The 15,895-nt window shown below is 42.7% G+C and overlaps 1 protein-coding gene across 3 annotated transcripts in view; it reads left to right on the top strand.

Annotated features, from left to right (window-relative positions):
- The window catches only part of ENTPD6 (ectonucleoside triphosphate diphosphohydrolase 6), a 42,975-nt gene that overhangs the window by 4,060 nt on the left and 23,020 nt on the right, over window positions 1–15,895 (top strand). For all 3 annotated transcript variants that reach the window (XR_009762434.1, XM_061625624.1, XM_061625623.1), the window contains exons 2-4: window positions 4,788–4,865; window positions 7,073–7,361; window positions 8,142–8,218. Coding sequence is in view for 2 of the 3 variants with exons in the window: in XM_061625624.1 (XP_061481608.1) it covers window positions 7,118–7,361; window positions 8,142–8,218 (321 nt within the window). In the remaining variant the exon portion in view is untranslated. The remainder of the gene's footprint in view (window positions 1–4,787; window positions 4,866–7,072; window positions 7,362–8,141; window positions 8,219–15,895) is intronic.

The following is a 15,895-nucleotide window of genomic DNA, read 5'->3' as shown; positions in this document are numbered from 1 at the left end:
AATTCCTGCATTGAGCAGGGGGCTGGATTCAGTGGCCTTATAGATCCCTTCCAACTCTACTATTCTGTGTTTTAAGCAGGTGCCAAAAAATACAGAGAAGTTGCTGTCCATGTTCCTGTCAGATAGACCCCATCTAAATTTTTTGTGTTTCATTTATTTCTGTGTGCGTAGTGTAAGTACAGATTCTAACTTAGAAATATAAAATATAATAACTGGAAATTTGCTGCTGTTTGTTAAGGCTTTGTCAGAGATTGGGATCTCCTACCTGAGTGATAACCTTTCTTCTCTAGAACATGGGAGGCTAGGAATGTTCCTAGCCTTGAATTTCCCAGAGACAAGAAGGCCATTCAAGGGAGCTGGCTTTATGACAAAGTGTTGCTTTGACAACTAAAACCAGGCAGATCTCCTTATTTTTAGCCTTTTTATTATAAAAATATATTAAAACAGGATGGATCAAAAAGGGTCAAAAGTAGGTAAGGATGGATAAAAGTCAACAGTCCATACAAATATAATTAATTAATTTCCATTCTCTTAATCACAGTCAAAATGTTAAGCAAGCAAACAGGCAGACCATCAGAGCCCTTGGCATACATGTGTGTTTTTCATCCTATAGTCATATATTTTTAAACCCTTCTAAATCGCTCCCAGCCTGAATGAAGACCTTGGGCTTACTTGGTTACTCTTTCACAGTCATGTCAACAAGGCCAGGATGAGTTTTCCAGCACAGGCTCCAAGATAACAGATCTTTGGAAACGGAACACAGTTCATAAAACCTGCTTCACTGTGTAGAAAATGGCTTTCCTCTGGCTGGCTGTGGAGATTTCAGTTCTCTGTGAAATGACCAAATACGAGGAGGGCAAATGTCTGGGCTCTCCATGACATCTGGGTTCTGTTACAGCATCAGGTAGGATAGGCTGGGCCTTTTATTTTATTTATTTTTATTTTATTTTATTATTAAATTTGTTAGTCGCCCATCTGGCTGGTTCTCCAGCCACTCTGGGCGACGTACAAGATAAAACAGTATATAAAACAATTAAAATTTAAAAACAGTAAAAAACTAGCCCATCTCAACCGCCCGCCTAAAAAGCCAAGTCTTCAGGGTCCTGCGGAAGCTCATTATAGACGGGGCATGGCATATATCACCTGGGAGAGAGTTCCAGAGGGTGGGGGCCACTATTGAGAAGGCCCTCTCTCGAGTCCTCACCAGCCTAGCTATTTTGACTGGTGGGATCCAGAGAAGGCCCTCTGAGGTTGATCCTTCCCCTGCATATACTGTATTCTGTGTGTATGCATGAGTAGGTATGCATAAGCTGTGGTGATTTTTCTAAGTTTGTGACTTGAGTGAGAGAGAAAAGAGATTGGTCTAAATGGGTGTTATGCTCATATGGTTACAGGTTATGAGAATGTGCAAAAGTAAGAACATAAGAGTCCTACTGAATCGGGCCAGTGACCCATTGGGTCAAGCATCCTCATCTCACAATGGCCAACCAGATGCCTATGGAAAGCCACCAAGCAGGACTTGAGTGTAAAAGCACTCTGCCCCCCTGTGGTTTCTAGCAACTGGTACGCAGAAGCATACTGCCTCCGACCATGGAGACTGAGCATAGCCATTGCAGCTAGTAGCCTTATCTTCCATGCCTTATTGATAACCTTATCCTCCATGAAATGTGTCATAGAGCCTGACAACTGAGGTCAGAATCTTTACATCCAAGAACACACCTTAAAGCAGTAGTTATCCTTTCCTGTTGTAGGCAGTAAGGCAAAATGTGTGGTGATGTGGCATCATTACATTGTGAATGTTCCAACTCCTGCTAGCAACAGCCAATGAAAAAAGAGGGCAAGGAATCCAATGCAGTGCTGATGCATCACGTTTTATGACGAGGAAGAGGAGATGAAGGGATATGTTTACCTCTGACCTTGGCGCTAAGCAGCATCACAGTGCTAAGATGACAGAGAAGCCTTTTGTCTGCTCTTTAAGAGCAAAGTGTAGCCTTTTTAGATTCCACTACCCCAGTGCTGGAGTGAGAAGAACTCCACCTTTTACTCTTATCTCGGTGCTTAACACTAAGATCAGGAGATAAAATCCTTCTGCCTACACTTCAGAGATCCTGTCTAAAGAGCAGACAGAAGGATCTTTCTAGCCATCCCCATGCTGGAGTGTAAAGGGCTGGAAAGGTTGTTTGTATGTGCATGTATGACTGTATGACTACATGTATGCTTTGTGAGAGGGAAAGGATGTTGTGTGCATGTCTGGTGCATGTCTGTGATAGTTGGAAGGGATGTGTTTTTTTGCCCCATTGGAATGCAGCCTCTGGAAGGTTAATAGTTTGAATCCAGCCCTCAGACTGAAATAGGTTCCCCACCCCTGTCCTAGTGATATAGGATGGCACATCTTGGAGTCTGAAGGCAAATCTCAATGCTTGTGATGAGGTATGTGGTCCTCTGTATCAAGCATATATTAATTTAGCATTTTGACATAAAATATGCTTTCCCCATGGTTCTTCATTTGAATGGCAGAGGAGTTTTTGACGTGAGTGTTCAATAGCAGGCTATTAATTCAGTTTTAAGAGATCCAAGGTGAAGATGTAACATACTTGAACTCAATATTGAATATAATTAAAAGGAATCAAAGTTAAATCATTGATTTTCATCCACCCTAAAGAGGCAAGATCTTTACAAGTCATAAGCATGGTTTTTAGACTGGAATGCGTTGGTTAAGAACATTGTAAATGAGAACAGAGAGCAGAAGAGAGCCATTCTTAAACTGAATGCCAACCTAGACAATATAGGTTTTACATTCAAATTACAGGTGTAGAAAATGCAAGTACTGGTTCAGTGGTAACTTGTGTAAAGCACCTTGAACAATCTAAGTATGCAGTTGGATCCATGTTCAACCTCTGTATTTTAGTGTTCATGCTGTCAATGGCAGTCTGTCCTCTCCAAGGCAAGAGCACAGATTCCAGGCCAGATGGGACTTAATTTTTAGGGTCCTACAGTCTTCTAATCATCTTAATGGTCTGTTTGTTAAACATTACTCTTAATAATCTTTTTCCTTTTTCTTTCCTGGAACATGTTAAATTGACTTTGCCACAGCCTTGAGTAAACTATTTATATACGTTACAATAAGTTTTACAACCAGTTCTCAAAGAGAACTGAGTTCAGGTCAAGTTTGAGAAAGAATGAGGAAATATCAAAATTGGATAGTGTTGTTCTGTTCTGAGTGGGAGGAAGGTCTGCCTCCCCCCATTTATTACTGAACTGGACTCCCATACAGCACAAGCTAAAAGTCTAAATATGGCCATCGTACTTAAACTTCAGCCATTTTGTGCTATTGCATGAAAAAGCCTTATGCTCTCAGAGATGGAACAGGACCAGAATGCGCTGTCTCCACCTGCCAGAGAATTATAAGATGGTGGACAAGGTTCCATGACACAGGAGGCCTCCAGTAACTGATACAGAACGATACAAAATTAAAGGTTGCTGTGTTGGCTCATAAGAAAAATGACAAAAGGGACAATACCTTTATTAGGCCAACCAAAATATCACAAAATAGTATGCAAACCTTTGACTTCAAGGACTTTTCATCAGGCTAGATGGTAAAAAAATGCAAGGGGTTAATACAGAGCGTGGGAAGAAGTAGCAGACATTCAAATGAGGTCCTTGTGGGTGCTGCATCCAGGCTTCCCGGGAAGGAGAGAACCCATGATGGCCAATCCTCCATCTGTGCAAATACAATACCCAGCTGTTAGTGAGGTCTGTCTTCGTCCCCAGGCAAAACACACAAGTTGCTTTGGTAGGTGAACCAGAATAAAGAAAAGATAAACTAGGAAGTCCTTATGTACACAGAGAACAAGGAACTCATCATCCTGAAGGAAATGGCTCTCATAATATACTTGCCCTAGTCTAACTGGAACCTTGTCCAAGTTTGGAGGCAGATTGTGAAAGCTTTCTTTCTGAATGTGATTGACTAATTGTTGTTGAAGGAGAAATGGTTCAAGGAGTAGTGACCTCTCCACAACGAAAGGGCATAAATACAGAGTGTTGGGCTAGCAGAACATTGTATTGACATCATCTCTTAAGATGTCATGAGAACTAACTGACAAAAAAAAAGTCTTCAGGGGAGTGGCCTGTTTTTTTTTTTAATAATGTTTTTATTGGTTTTGGGTAGAACAGAATACAAAACAAGAATAACTTGTTCAACGATGAGAGAAAATAGTGCAGTTGGCAATAGGAGTTATTGTACCTATAATGCTCTAGGGAGGTAAGCATATATTAAATGGTTATTGTCCTGTATTGTTTTCCAGATAATTATCCCAATGTGGACCGCCAAATCTGACCATGCGAGGTTGGAGGCTTGCAAGCCCCATCACTTTGACTAACAAAAACAATAAAGCTATACCATTGTTCATAGAACTTGTCTGCATCTGTTCCTTGTCTCATTGCTTTTGATGGCTTGTGTGTGGCCAGCAAGGAAAACTTCTGCAAGACTTGTAAAGACCTGTCTCAGTAAACTAGCTTCATTACTTCACCACATGCCCTTGTGTTCTTCTACCACTTTCTCTTTCACCCACACACCCCTCACTATTAAGCCAAGCTGTTGAAAGTTTTGAGTGTATTACTTTTAAAAATCAGGTTTTCTTTTTTTTAAAAAAATATGGATTTTTGAAAGAAAGGTAAGTAACAATACATCAAAACAAAAAAGACCTCTCTCCAACCTCCGTTCCTCTTTCCTATCCCTTAATTCCAACATTCATACAGCCAACGTCCCCCTGCTCTCTTTTTTGCAGGACATCACAGAGTATCAGCAGAGAAAAGAGTCTGTTGGCATCAGTCTTTCAACCGAGGACCACTCTCCACAATTGCATGTGGGTTTCTGGTAAAAATCAGGTTTCCAACAGTTTAATTTTTAGGTAGCTCATAGATTCCTACCTTTCCTTTGTCTTGGAATTCTCTTATAGCTAAATCTATGTATAACATTTCTGTGTTGTTCTTAATTAAGCTTCCTTTTTCCTTCTAATAAGTTAACAACCATCTTACTGCAAAATATGGCACAAGTCTTTCACCTGCATTTTGTGTAATTTTGTAGCATAAATAGGTTTTTGAAGAAAATTCTTCTTTGTTTTAAAAAATTAAATGGTCTGTCTGTAAGGATATCTTCGTAATCATAAAACATTAAGGCCCTCTTTCTACCAGTAGGCATCTTCATGCCACATCTGCTAACAGGTGACTTTTTTATATGGCAAATGACTCTTCAAGGCTAAAGATGCAAGGAAGAAGAAGGGCTGATTATGTCACTGATATGACTATTGTACTGTAGCAACATCTAGAGCAGTGGTTCCCAACCTGGGGGCTCTGAAGTAATCCAGGGCCCCCGCAAACAATAAAGAAATGAATTATTTATTATTATTTTTAAAAGTCTTCACTCCCTGGATGCTGGATGCTCCCCACTGCCACTGCAGATGACACCTCCCCTTTCCTCCAAACAAGAGGGGAGGACTTTTGCTGAAGCTGCAGAGCATCTTTCAGGTGCACTGAGGGCAGGTGTCTGCCTATAAAACGCGTGGCAGATGCCAAAGGAGGCTGAGGGTGGAGCTACCAGGAAGAAGAGGGGATTACCAATGCTGACTCCCGTCTCCTCGCACTGCTGCTAATGCTTTTGCTCAGAATGAGAGGAGAGGGCTTTTTGTGAAGCAAAAAGAAGCAAGGCTGCAAGGAAAGGCTGCTTTCCCTCTTCCTTCCTGGCAGCTGGCCTGCCTGCCTTTCTTTACTCCTGCTTCGCTGCCACCTCCTTTTAAAAACTATTCTTACTTGAAAGTCTGCCCAGATCTTGCCTTCGGTCCAGGCAGAGCCAAGAAGCAGTGAGAAAGCTCAGGACTTGCTTGCCCCCCAATTCTGAGGCTAAGTGTGTGTGCCAGGTCCCCTTCTTTCTTCCACGTACACTCTGCCCCCTCAATCTCTCTTGATGATGCTGTGGCAGTTGAGGGCTTCCCGCATCCCACGTGCCCAAATGCATGCATGCCTGCAGATGCTTGCAGAAGGGGCAGGTGTTTTTGTGTGTGTGTGTGTGCTGATCTGTCTTCTGCTCCACCCTCAGTCCCCAAGTGCACACTAACCAAGTCATCACTTCTGATGATCATCCCAAGGCCTAAAAGCACTAACCCTCCTCAGTCTGTCCACCCTGTTGTCTGCAGTGCACAATCTAGCATCCCCATCACCACTACATTGCTGCTTCTTGATTTTTTTTAAAGTTCAGTGGGTTGGCTTGCTGGGATCCTGGTATTGCAGCAAAACTGTATGCATTTGTTTAATTATTGCATTTATATCCCATCTTTCCTCAAAGTTGGTCAAGGTGGTGCACATGGTTCCCCCTTTCCCTTTTTATCCTGACACCAACTCTGTGAGGTAGGTCAGGCTGAGGGACTGTGTCCAGGCCAAGGTCACCCAGTGGGCTTCATGGCTGGGTAGGGATTTGAACCTGGTTCTTAGTCCAACATTGTAACTCACTGGTGTTGGAAGATAGAACTGTACATCTTCAGACTGTATGTGTGTGGGACAGAGATACCAATTTGATTGGACCTTTGCATTAAGAAAAGAAAGTAACACCTCCCTATCTGGAAAGGGATATTTGGAGATGTGATTTCGCCATGCACCTTTTTTTCAATTAACAGAGACTACAATTACAACTAGCATGGGGGATCACAATTTTATTTGAGCTTACAAAGGGGGTCCCGTACTCATAAAGGCTGGGAACTACTGACCTAAAGGGCCAAAGGTTCCCCACATCTGATCTAGACCCTCTAAAACAGAATGAGTTCTCCCCACATTTTCAGGTTAAGCTTCAGTCTTTCAGCATATGTTACAAGAAGGTTCTTTTTTCCCTGTGCTGGTAACATTTTGCTAGTGAGGATAAACTTCCAGCAGCTTCAACCTGATCAAGATTTCTTGGGAAATACTGAAAAAGACCAGTGGGTGGAAGTAGCTGCATCTTACTTCATCTCTCTCAGTATTTAATTATTCAGTTTGTATTGGTGCTATGCTACCTTAGTGTGTAATTATTTGTTTTTGAACGCAGAGGTTTCATGGGTAACTCCAGTTTGAAGGGAACGAAGAAAGATTAATGAACGCTATGAAGATACCAAAACTGTTCTATGCATTTGCAGTTTTTACATGCGCTGCTATTTATGCTGTATATGTAAAATGGAATTTGGACTTTAAAACAAAAGCTGCTGACAATGATTTGGAAAACCTGCTCCATAGTGAGACATCAAGAACAGATCAGGCAGTTCTTTATGGAATCATGTTTGATGCTGGAAGCACTGGGACTCGAATACATATATTCCAATTTACACAAAAGCCAAAAGGTAGGGCAACCAAACTTCAGAATCCTTACTGGGCAATACCTTTAAGAGACCAACTAAGATGTCACAGGACAGAGTACAAACATTCGCATTCTCAACATTCCTTCACTGGGCTGTATGATAAACAAAGTGGGGGGGGAGAAGAAAAAAATTGGCTGGTGGCTAAGCTATGAGCCTGTACCATGTAAGAGTCTTAAGATGTAATGTGTGGTTCTGGGGGTTCTTTTCTACTGTTATGGTTATATGATGTTTCTATAACTGTATGGTCTATTGGAAACTGCAAAAATAAATACTTTTTTTTAAAATGACATGTAGGAGGAGGTACAGGAGACTCTTAAACTGGTATGCAAGCTTTGTTTCTTAAGACATGGGTGCTCAGACCAGCTCAGTTGTGTTGTCTGTATCATTAACATTGTTTGCAAGACTTAATGTTTTCTGGATGAACAGGAGGGTGTATTGCAAATGAAATATAGCGAATGGCTAGGTCTTGACTTTTAATTTTTATTCTACAGACATAACTTGGATCTGCTGATGTAGATAGTGGTGGATGTATTTAGTTGAGGTCTAATTCGGCAGTTGATCATGAGCAACATAGTCAAAGAACACAGCTTAACTGCAGTTTTCATATGAGCAATTAATGTTAGCTATATTATATAGCAAGGTCTCACATTAATCCCTTGACAAAGAAGTCACCTTGGCCTTCTGTGTGTAAAATTGATTGATTGTGGATTAACTCTCTAGTGCATTAATTCTATTCTATTACATTAATCTTGTCTTTAACAGAAATTCCAAGATTAATCCACGAAACATTCAGAGCACTAAAGCCAGGACTTTCTGCATATGTTGACAACATTGATAAGGTAATTTGAAATTTATATATCAAGAGGATATGTATATGATTCTTACTTTCTGTGATCTGAAAATTAAGCAGTTTTGGCCACAATCTTGTGCATGCTAACCTGTGAGTAAACCCCACCAAAACACACTTTCCTGCAAACACAGTCTTACTGACCCCTTTCCAGTTACTAGAGAAATATTATGTGTACTTTCTGTTAAACAGCAGTATACTTGGTACTTGAACAAGATGCTTAAATCTTGTGAGTTTGTAGCTTTGAAAGGCTTGTGCAGTTCCACCGCTTTGTCATTCATTCATTGGCGATCACTCGTGGCTGAGTAAGATTGTCTTCTAGGGTAAGGTCTTTAACAGTGGGTCCGTAAGTGACTGTGGAGGCCAATTCTGGATCCACACAGCCTCCCACAGTGAGGACATAAGTTTCCAGATGGAAGATGGTCACCATGAGGATTTGTTTGACGTGCCTTCCGCTTAGCTCATTTGTCCCTTTTGCCCTGTACTCGTGCTTCTTCAAAGTCCATAGCACCTTTGATAATGGCCGACCTCCAATTGGGACGCTCATGGGCCAAGGCTTCCCAGTTCTCGATGCTCATGTTACATTGTTTTAGATTAGCTTTGAGAACATTTTTAAACCTCTTTTGCTGTCCACCGATATTCCGTTTTCCATCCTTAAGTTGGGAGTAAAGTAGCTGCTTTGGAAGACGGTGATCAGGCATTCGAACAACATGGCCAGTCCAGCGAAGTTGATGGAGGATCATTGTTTCAACACTGATGATCTTTGCTTCTTCCAATACGCTAACGTTAGTCCGCCTATCTTCCCAAGTAATTTGCAGAATTTTCCGGAGGCACTGTTGGTGGAATCTTTCAAGAAGTTGGGAGTGGCGTTTATAGATGGTCCATGTTTCACAGGCGTACAGTAAGGTCGGTAGTACAATGGCTTTGTAAGTAAGCATTTTGGTCTCCCTGCAAATATCCCGATCCTCCAATCCTCTACGCTTCATTCGGGAGAAAGCGGCACTCGCAGAGCTCAGACAATGCTGAATTTCAGCGTCGATGTCGGCTTTTACAGAAAGATGGCTGCCAAGATAAGAAAAGTGATCGACATTCTCCAGCGTTGCAATGAAAGTAGCAAATAAGGTCAGAGCAATGACACATCCCTGTTTGTTGAGCCCAGGGGTGACGGACCCAGCCTCCTTCTCGAGGAAGGAGGGGGAAGGGATCAGTTTCAGAAGTATCAGCTGTTAGGGAGCATGGACAATCCAGCTGTTGTTGAGTCTAACCCCGACCTTGGGGAAGAGAGCGAGTCACCTGCTCCGCCAGTTCCCATGGCTGGTCCTGCCCCTCCATGGGACAGCGCTCAGCCCCCCAGCACTCCCACAGGACTGTTGGGGGATGCTCCTGAGAGAGCAGACACTCCTCCTTCACCAAGCGGTATCTTAGAAACGCCCAACGCTTTCCCGCCCTCCGCTCTCCCGCCTGCCGATCAGGAACCTGTGCTGTCCGATGAGCCCTCGGAGGCTTGCCCCCCCTCACCACACTCACGACGTTGGGAGAAGCGGACAGGGCAGAAGGAGGCGTGTGTGCGATGAAGTGAGAGGTTACGCCCCAAGACCTCTCCTATTTGAGGCTACCGCGCCTAGAAGTGGGCGCTGAGTCAACTTTCCTCACAAGTTGCAGAGCTTGTCTAGAGTGCAGTTAGGGATTGTAGTGAGTTAGCATAGGGGTTTTTATGAAATGCTTAGCCTTTGATGTATCCATTACTTTAATAAAACAATAATTGATTGCACCCTTGTCTCCGATTGGTGGTTCTTGCTCTGAACTGGACACTGTTTAACACTTGATCCCACTTTGAATGGATCACTTTGAGAGCCATTGTTATCCAAAATTGTTGCCGTCATGGAGGAGTCACAAAATATTCACAAATTTATCAGGGCATCCAATTTTCAGAAGGGTGGTCCAGAGAGCAGTTCGATTTACAGTATCAAAGGCCTTAGTCAGATCAATAAACGCCATATACAGAGGTCGGTTTTGCTCCCTGCATTTTTCTTGAAGCTGTCGTGCAGTGAAGATCATGTCCGCTGTCCCCCTGGAAGGGCGGAAACCATTTTGGGATTCAGGGAGGGTGTCTTCTGAGATAGGTAGCAGGCGATTTGCGAGGATCCTTGCAAGGATTTTTCCTGCAGTAGCTAGAAGAGAGATGCCTCGGTAGTTCCCACAATCTGTTCTATCACCCTTCTTGAAAAGAGTGATAATTATGGCATCCCTAAAGTCTTCCGGGATCTCCTCCCTCATCCAGATTTTTTCGATGAGTTTATGAAGTTGTTGTGTAAATTCAGGCCCACCTTCTTTAAAGACTTCAGCAGGAATCCCATCAGGTCCACTAGCTTTGCTATTCTTCATTTGATTGATGGCTTTACTGACTTCATCCAAATTGGGTGATACTGCAAGCTCATCTCTAATTTGTTGTTGCGGGATTTGCGAGAAGACCTCACCAGCCACAGTAGAGTTAACGATTAAGGAGGTCATGGTAATGCTCTTTCCAACACAGTGCAGTAGACTCTTTGTCCTTTAGAAGTTTGGTACCATCTATTGAACATAAGGGATTTGTACCATAATTTGTTGGTCCGTAGATGGCCTTTGTGGCATTAAAAAAGCCCCGTGCATCATGAGCATCTGCAAAATGCTGGATTTCTTGAGCTTTCTTTATCCACCAGGCGTTCTTAAGTTCTCTAGTTCTTCTTTGGACCTCAGCCTTTGCACTGGCATAGATTTTTTTTCTTAGCTGCACAGTTAATGTCTTTTTGCCATATCTGGAAGGCTTTCCTTTTCTTGTCAATGATATGTTCAATCTCACTAACATTCTCATCAAACCAGTCCTGATGTTTCTTAGGTTGGTATCCAGTAGTTTGTTCACATGCTGTAGTGATGGAAGTCTTCAGTTTAATCCAGTGTTGCTCAACGTTTTCAGGGAGTTCCGTAGGTAGTTGTTTCTTGAGAGTTGTTTGAAAGCAAGCTCGCTTAATAGGATCTTGAAGGGCGTGGATGTTCATTTTACGTCTTGGTTTTCTTCCTTGGAGCCTACGTTGAGGAACAATATTAATGGCCATAGTGGATCGAATTAATTGGTGATCTGTCCAGCAGTCATCGGCACTCGTCATGGCCCTGGTGAGGAGTACATCACAACGATCACTGGCACGGACAATTACATAATCCAGGAGATGCCAGTGCTTCGACCGAGGGTGCTTCCATGATGTTTTAAATTTATCTTTCTGGCGAAAGTGTGTTTATAATAACAAGATTATGCTCTGCACATTTAGTCAGAAGTAGAATGCCATTCAGGTTGCTGTTGCCAACTCCTTCTTTCTCAGTGGTTCTGGCCATAAATCAAAATCACACCCAACTCTTGCATTGAAATCGCCCAGGAGGATAATTTTATCCTCCTTAGGTATCTCTGATAAGATGGTGTCCAGCTGGGTATAAAAATTTTCCTTGATGTCTTCATCAGCATCTAATGTTGGTGCATAAGCACTTAGAATAGTTGCTTGCTGGTTTTTGGCGAGTTTTAATCGGAGAGTTGAGAGTCGTTCATTAATGCCAGTAGGAACTTCTGACAAGAGCTTCACAAGATCATTTTTAATAGCAAAGCCTACTCCATGTATTCATCTTCCTTGTTCAGGACCTCTTTGTTTAGGCTGTTGGTAGTGATATCATACCAGATGGTCAGACCTATAAGGTAGAAATAGCTTAAAAGATGTCACTGCTGGGTAGTATGAACACAGTCCAGCTTACAGTTGCACTTCAAATATAAATGATTTCAGTGGCACTTACATTTAAAACCGCAATCCAAAGTATTCATACTTAGCAATATGTTCAGCATTTGGGTCAGGCATCGCAAAATTTAGTGTTGCCTACTCCTGCTGTGCATCCTTTTGATGTGAAAAAAGGAGATGAAAATTGACTAAAAAGTAACTTATTTCTTTCATAGTTGCCAAGGACCTGAAGATTTCCAGTAAGGTTCACTCATCGTGGAAGCAAAATACTTTCTTTTCTGTTAGTCCATAATGTTTATTAAAACAAAACATGAAAGGCCCTTGAGACAGCTATTGGTGTAAGCTGCTGATTAAAAGACATAAGAACATAAGAAGAGCCTGCTGGATCAAGCCAGTGGCCCATCTAGTCCAGCATCCTGTTCTCACAGTGGCCAACCAGGTGCCTGGGGGAAGCCCGCAAGCAGGACCCGAGTGCAAGAACACTCTCCCCTCCTGAGGCTTCCAGCAACTGGTTTTCAGAAGCATGCTGCCTCTGACTAGGGTGGCAGAGCACAGCCATCACAGCTAGTAGCCATTGATAGCCCTGTCCTCCATGAATTTGTCTAATCTTCTTTTAAAGCCATCCAAGCTGGTGGCCATTACTGAATCTTGTGGGAGCAAATTCCATAGTTTAACTATGCGCTGAGTAAAGAAGTACTTCCTTTTGTCTGTCCTGAATCTTCCAACATTCAGCTTCTTGGAATGTCCACGAGTTCTAGTATTATGAGAGAGGGAGAAGAACTTTTCTCTATCCACTTTCTCAATGCCACGCATAATTTTATACACTTCTATCATGTCTCCTCTGACCCGCCTTTTCTCTAAACTAAAAAGCCCCAAATGCTGCAACCTTTCCTCGTAAGGGAGTCGCTCCATCCCCTTGATCATTCTGGTTGCCCTCTTCTGAACCTTTTCCAACTCTATAATATCCTTTTTGAGATGAGGCGACCAGAACTGTACACAGTATTCCAAATGCGGCCGCATCATAGATTTATACAACGGCATGATGATATCGGCTGTTTTATTTTCAATACCTTTCCTAATTATCCCTAGCATGGAATTTGCCTTTTTCACAGCTGCCGCACACTGGGTTGACATTTTCATCGTGCTGTCCACTACAACCCCGAGGTCTCTCTCCTGGTCGGTCACCGCCAGTTCAGACCCCATGAGCGTATATGTGAAATTAAGATTTTTGGCTCCAATATGCATAATTTTACACTTGTTTATATTGAATTGCATTTGCCATTTTTCTGCCCACTCACTCAGTTTGGAGAAGTCTTTTTGGAGCTCTTCGCAATCCCTTTTTGTTTTAACAACCCTGAACAATTTAGTGTCATCAGCAAACTTGGCCACTTCACTGCTCACTCCTAATTCTAGGTCATTAATGAACAAGTTGAAAAGTACAGGTCCCAATACCGATCCTTGAGGGACTCCACTTTCTACAGCCCTCCATTGGGAGAACTGTCCGTTTATTCCTACTCTCTGCTTTCTGCTTCTTAACCAATTCCTTATCCACAAGAGGACCTCTCCTCTTATTCCATGACTGCTAAGTTTCCTCAGAAGCCTTTGGTGAGGTACCTTGTCAAACGCTTTTTGAAAGTCTAAGTACACTATGTCCACTGGATCACCTCTATCTATATGCTTGTTGACACTCTCAAAGAATTCTAATAGGTTACTGAGACAGGACTTTCCCTTGCAGAAGCCATGCTGGCTCTGCTTCAGCAAGGCTTGTTCTTCTATGTGCTTAGTTAATCTAGCTTTAATAATACTTTCTACCAGTTTTCCAGGGACAGAAGTTAAGCTAACTGGCCTGTAATTTCCGGGATCCCCTCTGGATCCCTTTTTGAAGATTGGCGTTACATTTGCCACTTTCCAGTCCTCAGGCACGGAGGAGGACCCAAGGGACAAGTTACATATTTTAGTTAGCAGATCAGCAATTTCACCTTTGAGTTCTTTGAGAACTCTCGGGTGGATGCCATCCGGGCCCGGTGATTTGTCAGTTTTTATATTGTCCATTAAGCTTAGAACTTCCTCTCTCGTTACCACTATTTGTCTCAGTTCCTCAGAATCCCTTCCTGCAAATGTTAGTTCAGGTTCAGGGATCTGCCCTATATCTTCCACTGTGAAGACAGATGCAAAGAATTCATTTAGCTTCTCTGCAATCTCCTTATCGTTCTTTAGTACACCTTTGACTCCCTTATCATCCAAGGGTCCAATTGTCTCCCTAGATGGTCTCCTGCTTTGAATGTATTTATAGAATTTTTTGTTGTTGGTTTTTATGTTCTTAGCAATGTGCTCCTCAAATTCTTTTTTAGCATCCCTTATTGTCTTCTTGCATTTCTTTTGCCAGAGTTTGTGTTCTTTTTTATTTTCTTCATTTATTTTCTTCAAGACAAGTGATATCACTGCATTGTTTCTTTCCAATAGTTACATGTGCCCAATTGTTAAGCCAGAAACAGGAAAGGGTGAATGGTGGATTAGGTTAGCAAGCCAAAGACCCCCACGTTTTATAGTTTTATGGCCATGTTAGAGAGTGTCTTGAGAAGATTATGGTGGGCTGCATAAACAGGAAAATCCATCAGAATGAGAGAGATACCTAACAGGAGTTTATGGGTGCGTTTATGGCAACAGCAGGAAGTTGGATGTCTGTGTGTGGTCGTTTGAACAAAGCACTATAAGGAAAACTGCAGCTGCATATGACCTTGAACCAGTTACCACTAGGTTTTGCAATCGCTCAGGAAGGAGTAATCTTCAACATGCAAGCTGACTATCTTGCATTTCCATAGTTCCCAGCAATCGATGCTCATCTGTTAAGTTCAGCTCTGTATCTAGTGAAAGGTTTGTATCTGTTGTTCTTAGCTCTGAGAAGCAAATGGTCAGGTGCAGACACTGAGGGTACATAGGATATGCCTAATGTAGCTATGTCTTGTGTCAAAGATGGCCATCATGGAGTTGCCTATATGTCCTACAGCATCATGGCCTGCCAGAACTCTAGATTTCTGTGGAATTAAGAGTGCCTGGTACTGAAGGTGTGGCTGAAAAGTGTAGGCTAAGAGTCAGCTATTCATGCCTTACAAGTGGAGAGAGGAAACTTTTTGGCCCAGCAGCCGGATCATCTGTCCCCACCCCCATGGGTGAACTTTGATGGGGGTGGGTGGGACAACTCCCCTGTTAATCACTGATGACATCAGATTGACAGGCGGGTTGTCCCACCCACCTGTCAAAGTCCCTTGCACAGTGCTTCCCAAATGCCTGAAAGTCAGCTGGTTGTCAGGCACTTGGGAATCTTAGCACAAGGGGCTTTGCAAAGCTGCTTTCTGCAGGGATCAGTTGCACAGCTGATCCACCAGGGTTGAATTTGCTGCCCATCAGTGGTGACTTCAACCCTGCTTTCTGCAGAGATTAGCTGCACAATCACATTCCCAGCAGGTAACTCTGTTGTGCAGCTAGTCCAGCTGCATCTCTATCTGCCCCACACCTGATGTCACATAAGACGGCAGGCGGGCTTGGTTTGGGGAGAATCGCTTTGCGGGCTGTATTGGGACTCATAGCTGGAGGTTCCCCACTCTTGCTTATTAAGGTCAGCAGAAGTTTGGCTGCGGACTGGAGCAGGATCTCTGAATGGTGGTTTTGATGTTAAGACCAATAAACTGAAACATTTTGAACTTTAAATGACCAAAAAAACCCCTCGGAAGCTGACTTATAATAGGTCAGAGTATTTGTTCATGAAGCCTACTATTGTCTACTGTGACTAGCAGTGGCTGTCCAAGATCCGAGGTCTTTCCCATGAGCTCTGTCTGGACCTTTTAACTGGAAATGTTGTTGGATTTCAGACGTGGTGTCCTCTTGTGTCATGTTCCTCCTTTATAAATGACTGA

This window comes from Rhineura floridana, chromosome 4 (genome assembly GCF_030035675.1).
Source record: "Rhineura floridana isolate rRhiFlo1 chromosome 4, rRhiFlo1.hap2, whole genome shotgun sequence".
NCBI lineage: Eukaryota > Metazoa > Chordata > Lepidosauria > Squamata > Rhineuridae > Rhineura > Rhineura floridana.
This window is presented reverse-complemented; position numbering and strand designations above follow the sequence as displayed.